At 50.8% G+C, this 8,620-nt stretch overlaps 2 protein-coding genes across 2 annotated transcripts; both read right to left on the reverse strand.

Moving 5' to 3' along the window:
* Window positions 1-829: 829 nt before the first annotated feature.
* LOC117611312 (uncharacterized) lies at window positions 830-1,555 on the reverse strand. Its single transcript, XM_034339257.2, has one exon. It carries the CDS (start codon window positions 1,553-1,555, stop codon window positions 830-832), a length of 726 nt encoding a protein of 241 aa, XP_034195148.2.
* Window positions 1,556-3,166: 1,611 nt separating this feature from the next.
* Window positions 3,167-5,542, reverse strand: LOC117611314 (uncharacterized; the record flags this gene model as incomplete). Its single annotated transcript, XM_034339258.2, has 1 exon — window positions 3,167-5,542. A coding segment is annotated over one exon (2,376 nt), but the record flags the coding sequence as incomplete, so codon positions are not given.
* Window positions 5,543-8,620: the final 3,078 nt, after the last annotated feature.

Genomic DNA, 8,620 nt, shown 5'->3' on the forward strand with positions numbered 1-8,620 from the left:
TTGATATATCTCGAGAACTACGCACCTGATCAAAAAATATCATAGAACATAAAGAGTAGGAAACTTAATTCTCTACAAAAAAGGTCTTGTTTGATCGTTTCGCCCCTTAACCGGGAAAGGGGTTAGAGAACGGATTCGGCTTAAAGTTTTTGCCGGTGCGCGACCTTGCCGAAGCGATACCTTCCGATGGAGCAACCGCGTATAGAAAAAGGGTGCGAAATGATCACGGAGGATCTTTGATTCTAAGAATTGTATTTGAATAAAGAGAAATCCAAAGAAAAGTTTAACAGTTCTTGCTAACCGAAGCAGATTGTTCGAATTTCTGCTAAACTTGTACGTTAAGCCGAGTATAAGAAAAGCAAGTGTGCGGCGGCATATTTATATTATGGTTCCCTCGTCCCCGCCGTCGCCCGCCGGTCCAGCAGCCCAGTCGGCTCGCTACGTCGGCCAACGGAGCGAGAGAGATGGCTGGAGGCCGGCGGAACGAACAGCAGAGACGAAGGAAGCGATCTAGAAATTTCTAGATGACTCGTTCGACGCTCGAACATACCGCCCGCCTTCTTTGGACGGCAAAGAAGCAGAAAGCAAGAAGCACTCATGCATCAAACAAATCCATTCATAAAGCTAACCTTAATGTGAACAGTAAAGTTACGTGCATCAAACCGTTGAACACAGTGCGAGGTGCATAAAAATTAAAAGACTTACAACTAACGTAATACAAAGGTAAGTAATTATACTAAAGAACATATATAAGTGATTAAATCGATTACGGCGTCAAACCGCCCGCCATGATGATATAAATTTTTTCTCCACGCGCGAAACGGAAAATTTACGTGGAAGTAGGTGAAGTGACGTCAGCAGAGGGCACCGGGAGGGGGGTGACGATTGGTCTGGTGACGGAACCGCTAGTAGTTTTCAAGGTGGCTACTCTTACTCGTCCATCTGGCCCTGGATGAAGGGCTTCAACCCGGCCCATCGGCCATTTTGCCGGTGGTTGCAACTCGTCGCGTAGTAACACTAGTGTCCCCAGCTTCAGGTTCTCCTTCTGCTGACGCCACTTGGGAAGTTGCTGCAAATGCTGCAGATATTCCCGCCTCCACCTGTGCCAAAAGTGAGAACGTAATGCAGATATTTGTCGCCAGCGCGAAATAAGAGAAATATCATGCGAGTCGGATTCTGGATCCGGAACGATACAAGTGGGTTCACCGATTAAAAAGTGTCCGGGTGTTAATGCCGACAGGTCCGAGGGGTCGTCGGAAAGTGGATGTAGCGGCCGTGAATTTACGCAAGCTTCCACCTGGCACAGAAGCGTCGTCATCTCCTCGAAGGTAAGCGTGGCGTTTTCGACGATTCTTCGCAAATGATGTTTAACCGTTCTAACTCCTGCCTCCCATAGGCCCCCGAAGTGCGGAGCATACGGAGGGATGAAGCTCCAATCCGTGCCTTCGGCTGCCAGCGAAGCTGCGGCGTTTAGGTAGAAGGCGGAAGCGCCGCGGAACATGTTGCGCAACTCCCGGTCCGCTCCGTGGAAGACGGTCCCATTATCGCTCAACATCGTGGCGCAGCGGCCTCGGCGACTGATGAACCTGCGAAAAGCGGCTAGGAATGAGGCAGAGGTAAGATCTGAGACAGCTTCCAGATGAATCGCGCGAGTACTAAGGCAAATGAACAGCGCTATATATCCCTTGTAGGATTTGTGTCCTCTTCCTGGCGATGTTCGCAGCTTCACCGGTCCTGCGTAGTCCACTCCCGTAGAAAGGAAGGGTCGGCGGGGAGTGATGCGCTCGATCGGTAAGGGGCCCATCAACTGCGTGGTCGGCCTTCCACTGTAGCGAGCACATTTTACGCACCCCTTAATGACGTCTCGCACTAGAGAGCGGCCATGGATGATCCAGTAGCGTCGCGCCAGCAGGCTCCTGGTGAGTTGTGGTCCTCCGTGTAAAGTACGGAGATGGGCATCTCGCACCAAAAGAGTAGCCAACGGATTTTTCTTCCCGATGATGTAAGGGTGCCTCTCATTATAGGGAAGGGAGGCTTGGTCCAGGCGGCCTCCGACGCGTAGCAGCCCTTGGTCATCCAGGAAGGGCCTCAAGGCGATGAGGGTCGACGATCGCCGTACCTCTTTGTGCTGCCGGAGCTGGTCGACCTCTGCGTGGAAGTTGGACTTCTGAGCTAGGCCGATAGCGATCCGCAGAGCAGCGTCTCGCTCCGAAGCCCGGATGAACCCGGTTTCGGTCTTCAGCTTCCTTGTAAGTCGATGAAATCTAAAGCAGAGAGCAATAACGGCAGTTAGGCGTGTCAAGCTTGAAAACCTTGTTAAGAGATCGTTCTCCTCGTTTTCCTTTGCTAGGTAGATTTGTACTCGGCCCTGCTCCAAGTCGGCCTCCTCGACCTTTCCTAGTGGTGATGCAGGCCACTGATCGGGGGGGTTGATGAGCCAGGAGGGTCCCCTCCACCAAAGCTGCGACGATAGGAGCTCCGACGGCGTTATCCCTCTTGTTGCCAAGTCCGCAGGGTTGTGTTTGGTAGCCACGTGTCTCCAATTTTGAGGCGGAACATTGGACTGCACAGTGGCTACTCTGTGAGCAACAAACGGCTTCCAGGTCGAGGCATGCCCTCGGATCCAGTGGAGGGTAACGCTAGAGTCCGTCCAAGCCGTGATGGTTGCTGGTACGTTCAATCCCCTTTGTACTTCCGCAATTAATTTGGAAAGAAGCACGGCGCCGCATAATTCCAGGCGTGGGATGCTAACTGCTTTGACCGGAGCGACCTTGGTTTTTGCCACAAGCAGTGTGGTTACGCTGACTTCTCCCTTGGACACTCGCAGGTAGACGACGGCTGCATAAGCTCGCTGGGAGGCATCGCAGAACCCGTGCAGATCCAGTTGCGCCGAGTCTGCTGAGTAGTTCGTCCAGCGAGGAATGGCCAAAGCGTCGAGTTGGCTCAGCGACGTCCGGAAGGTTTTCCATGCGGAAAGCAGTTGGTCAGGTAAGTCCTCATCCCACTCTGCGCCAATTATCCAGAGGTCCTGCATGAGAATCTTTGCGAAAATTAAAACAGGGGCCGCCCATCCCAAGGGGTCGAAGAGACTGGCTACTTCCGAGAGGATACGCCTTTTTGTGTATCGGGAGGGCTCTTTGAGGGGTGGAAGGACACGCAAGGAGAAGGTGTCCGTCGTTGGCCTCCAGACGACTCCCAAGGTACTGACTCCAGTGTGGTCCTGGAACACGCAGGCTTGACTTTCTTCCGCTTCCTGTAAGCTCGGCTTATTCGATGCCCATTTACTCAGATCGAAGCCTCCCGATTGCAGGATGGAGATGACCTGTCGTCGTAATTCCAGAGCTGCTTCCTCGTCGTCGGCCCCGGCAAGGATATCATCCACATACGAATGCCGACGAATTGCGACCGCTCCCAGCGGAAAACGCTCCTCTTCGTCTGCCGCTAGTTGGACCAACACCCGCAGCGCAAGGAAGGGCGCGCAGGCTGTGCCATAGGTGACGGTCTTGAGCCTGAAGTCCTGTACAGGTTGATCGGGTCTGGAGCGCCAAAGTATCCTGGTCCAGTCCGCGTCCGCCGGATCTACTCGAATCTGCCGAAACATTTTAACAATATCCGAGGTAAATACTACTCGAAAAAGGCGCCATCGTGTTAAAATCATCCAGAGGTCTGACTGTAGTTTCGGTCCAGACAGCAGGCAGTCGTTGAGAGAGGATCCCGTGGCGGTGCGAAAGGAGGCATTGAAGACGACCCTGATTTTGCCAGTAGGGTCGTATCGCTTCGCCACAGCATGGTGCGGTAGATAGTAGGCTGGATCCTGAACCGCAGATTCCGGTACCGCCTCCATGTGACTCAAGGCCGCGTACTCGTCCATGAACTGCGAGTACTTGTCTCGCCAGGCTTCGTTGGACGCCAACTTGCGCTCACAGCTGAGCAGCAGCTTTAGCGCCGTCGATCTGCTGGGCTTCAGGGCGAGGCTTGGATCCAATTTGAAAGGTAGGTGCACCGAGTAGCGGCCTGTTTCGTCCCGATAGTGCGTCTCTCGAAAGTGCCGCTCACATTCTCGGTCCTCGGGTGATAACGGGGGCTGTTCGTGTAGCTCCTCGAGCTCCCAAAAGCGCCGAAGCAGCCTATTCGTTGAGTCGTCCGTTTGGCAATGAAGGCTGTGGACGACTGCCTTGCTGCTAGGTCCTTTGGCATCAGAGACAGGGCCCATCAGTACCCACCCAAGAGGCGTACGCCGCGCCGTTGGGGTACCCATCGGTCCAACCCTCGACTCGTCCTGTAACAAAACTCCACAAATATCAGCTCCTAGGGTCAAGTCAACACGAGAGGGTACTCCATATTCAGGATCGGCGAGAATCACTCCTTGAAGGTGCGGCCAAGACTGTGGTTGCACTGCTCGAGCTGGGAGCAACGCCGTCAGTTTCCGCAGCACCAATGCACGAACCGACAAGTGAAAGCTGGGGTCTAGACGAGAGCGCAAAGAAAAGGAAACTTCGCTTTTCGCCAGTCCACTCTCATTCTCCTGTACTCCTGAGATGGCGACGCTAACCGCCCGCCGTGGCAAACGGAGTGCTTGAGCTACCCAACCCGATACCAGCGACGTGTCCGAACCGGTGTCTAGCAGGGCTCTGACCTCTAGGTGTTCCCCTGATGGTGCCTCCACCCTCACCTTGGCCGTTGCTAAGAGCGCGGCGGGTCGAGTGGTAGCTGAACAGGCGAAGGAGGCAGCTACGTTTTTTTCTTCGATGTCGGAAAAAACCGCTGGCGGTGGAGATGTTGGAGCGTCTCCTTTGGCCGTGGGTGCACTCTTCGCGGGACTCGCCATCGCATCATGGAGGAGCGTGTGGTGCTTGTTGCCGCACGCTAAGCAGACTTGGCTGGATGGGCACTTGTTCGAGTCGTGGCCAACAGTCAAGCAGTTAAAACACGCCTGTAGTTGTTGCGCTCGCTCCTTCCGGCGCCGTGGTGGGAGCGCCTTTAGCTTAGAACAATAAGCAAAGTTATGATTTCCTGCACACGAGGGGCACTTACGGGGGGCGGGACTCTTAGCCGATGCAGCTAGGACTGCGACTTTAGACCGTTTTACAGACGCCTCCTTGTTTGTTTTAGCCAGGGCACCTTTGGTTGTTGCGGGATGCAACACGGGGTCGGCCGCCTGAGCAGCATCCAGCGCTTGGATGCGATTTTCTAGGAAAAGAGAAAGCTGTCGGAACGACGGGATGTCACGACTATCAGCAAGAGAGGTTTCCCAGGCCAGGTGGGTGGTTTTGTCCAATTTTTGGCTTAAGAAATAAACAAACCACTCATCCCATTGAGGTACCGGTTTGTTTAGCGCCGTGTACGCCCTGATCGATTGTCTGAATGTATCTAACAGCCTTTTCAATTCCGCGGCAGACTGCTGTTGCGCGGGAGGGCAGGAGAGAAGAGCCCGGTGGTGCGAGAAAGACAGAAGACGCAAATTCCCGTACCGCTGCTCCAGATCCTCCCAGGCTCCTTGGTATCCAGCATCGGTGATCGGCGTATTTTGGATGACCTCCGCCACTTCCCCGGTCAAGGCCGTCTTCAGGTACAGCAATTTCTGTACATCTGGAAGATTGGGAACGCTGTGAACGAGGCTCCGGAAAAGATCTCGGAAACTCTCCCACTGCAGGGGGTCTCCCGAGAAGGTAGGTAATTGTATCTTTGGCAATTGCGGCTTTGCCGGCGGGTCTGGAGGCGCTTGTACTCCACGCGAGGGACCCGCATTCGCGAGGTCCTCTTGGTACTGCGCCATCTGAGCCGCGACCTGAAGATAAGCTTCTTCGATGGTAGAAAAGCGGTCTTGGTCTACGTAAGCACTGTCCTCGGCTTCTTTGAATCGCAACAGTTGACGGTGACCATTTAAAAACGCATCCCAATATCGCTCAAGGAGACCTCTACGCTGTTCCAAAACTGCCCGCGTAATTTTTTCCCTACCCAATTTACAAAGGTTAGTCCAAAACCGTTGGATCCAACGTCCGAGTTCCTCCTGTTCCCGTAAAATATCCACGTATTCAGTCGAAGGCATCGTAATTCTTCCCTTTTCAGATCAGGGCGTTTCCGAAAACCGTTAGAAGCACCGACTGTTGACTCGAAGTTCAAGACGTTCCGAAGCGTTTACAAACACAGGCTCGACCTCAGGAGACAACGCCCAAGCGGGTGACGTCACGGCAGGACCGTTACGGCAAGAGAAATGATTTAAATAAAGAATGGGACTTATCTTTCTCCTTTTGACTCCCTTTTCCGAGGCCTGGTTGATTTGTTCGTGGAGTCCGGTCTTGAGGCGGCGAGTCAATCCTCCCGCGTTGGAGTCCAGCCGCAATTTCCCAGGAATCGTCACTGGCACCACTCACTCGCGACGTGGAAGAACGTTCGTTGACCGCAAAAATCCGGCTCGAAGGACCAATGTTTGATCGTTTCGCCCCTTAACCGGGAAAGGGGTTAGAGAACGGATTCGGCTTAAAGTTTTTGCCGGTGCGCGACCTTGCCGAAGCGATACCTTCCGATGGAGCAACCGCGTATAGAAAAAGGGTGCGAAATGATCACGGAGGATCTTTGATTCTAAGAATTGTATTTGAATAAAGAGAAATCCAAAGAAAAGTTTAACAGTTCTTGCTAACCGAAGCAGATTGTTCGAATTTCTGCTAAACTTGTACGTTAAGCCGAGTATAAGAAAAGCAAGTGTGCGGCGGCATATTTATATTATGGTTCCCTCGTCCCCGCCGTCGCCCGCCGGTCCAGCAGCCCAGTCGGCTCGCTACGTCGGCCAACGGAGCGAGAGAGATGGCTGGAGGCCGGCGGAACGAACAGCAGAGACGAAGGAAGCGATCTAGAAATTTCTAGATGACTCGTTCGACGCTCGAACAGGTCTCTTAACATTTTGCCATAGCTCGCTTCGTTTCCGAGATATTTGCAGATGTATCTCAAGGGAAGGGGCCTGACGGTCATATTTCGAGATATTTCTTCTTCTTGTTGTTCTTCTTCTGCGCAGCTAAGCTGGAAGTGGCATTTGCAGCTCGCAATAGTGCAGAGTTATCTCAGAGAAAGAGGCCACGGTGTTTCTGTACCTCTATTATGTTGGTGCAGCTTCGGAACTTTTAAATATCTTGATATATCTCGAGAACTACGCATCTGATCAAAAAATATCATAGAACATAAAAAGTAGGAAACTTAATTCTCTACAAACAAGGTATCTTAACATTTTGCCATAGCTCGCTTCGTTTCCGAGATATTTGCAGATTTATCTCAAGGGAAGGGGCCTGACGGACATATTTCGAGATATTTCTTCTTCTTGTTGTTCTTCTTCTGCGCAGCTAAGCTGGAAGTGGCATTTGCAGCTCGCAATAGTGCAGAGTTATCTCAGAGAAAGAGGCCACGGTGTTTCTGTTCCTCTATTATGTTGGTGCAGCTTCGGAACTTTTAAATATCTTGATATATCTCGAGAACTACGCATCTGATCAAAAAATATCATAGAACATAAAAAGTAGGAAACTTAATTCTCTACAAAAAAGGTATCTTAACATTTTGCCATAGCTCGCTCCGTTTCCGAGATATTTGCAGATTTATCTCAAGGGAAGGGGCCTGACGGACATATTTTGAGATATTTCTTCTTCTTGTTGTTCTTCGTCTGCACAGCTAAGCTGGAAGTGGCATTTGCAGCTCGCAAAAGCGCAGAGTTATCTCAAAGAAAGGGGCCACGGTGTTTCTGTATCTCTATTATGTTGGTGCGGCTTCGGAACTTTCAAATATCTCGATATATCTCGAAAACTACGCTTCTGATCAAAAAATATCATAGAACATAAATTGCAGGAAACATAATTCTATACAAAAAAGGTCTCTTAACATTTTGCCATAGCTCGCTTCGGTTCCGAGATATTTGCAGATTTATCTCAAGGGAAGGGGCCTGACGGATATATTTCGAGATATTTCTTCTTCTTCTTGTTCTTCTTCTGCACAGCTAAGCTGGAAGTGGCATTTGCAGCTCGCAATAGTGCAGGGTTATCTCAAAGAAAGAGGCCACGGTGTTTCTGTACCTCTATTATGTTGGTGCAGCTTCGGAACTGTTAAATATCTTGATATATCTCGAGAACTACGCACCTGATCAAAAAATATCATAGAACATAAAGAGTAGGAAACTTAATTCTCTACAAAAAAGGTCTCCTAACATTTTGCCATGGCTCGCTTCGTTTCCGAGATATTTGCAGATTTATCTCAAGGGAAGGGGCCTGACGGACATATCTTGAGATATTTCTTCTTCTTGTTGTTCTTCTTCTGCACAGCTAAGCTGGAAGTGGCATTTGCAGCTCGCAATAGCGCAGAGTTATCTCGAAGAAAGAGGCCACGGTGTTTCTGTACCTCTATTATGTTGGTGCAGCTTCGGAACTTTTAAATATCTTGATATATCTCGAGAACTACGCACCTGATCAAAAAATATCATAGAACATAAAAAGTAGGAAACTTAATTCTCTACAAAAAAGGTATGTTAACATTTTGCCATAGCTCGCTTCGTTTCCGAGATATTTGCAGATTTATCTCAAGGGAAGGGGTCTGACGGACATATTTCGAGATATTTCTTCTTCTTGTTGTTCTTCTTCTGCAC

Source organism: Osmia lignaria, unplaced genomic scaffold, assembly GCF_051020975.1.
Source record: "Osmia lignaria lignaria isolate PbOS001 unplaced genomic scaffold, iyOsmLign1 scaffold0016, whole genome shotgun sequence".
NCBI lineage: Eukaryota > Metazoa > Arthropoda > Insecta > Hymenoptera > Megachilidae > Osmia > Osmia lignaria.

Bases quoted from the DNA above. Each gene is read 5' to 3' on its own strand.
- LOC117611312 (XM_034339257.2), bottom strand. From the start codon at position 1,555: ATGTTGAGCGATAATGGGACCGTCTTCCACGGAGCGGACCGGGAGTTG.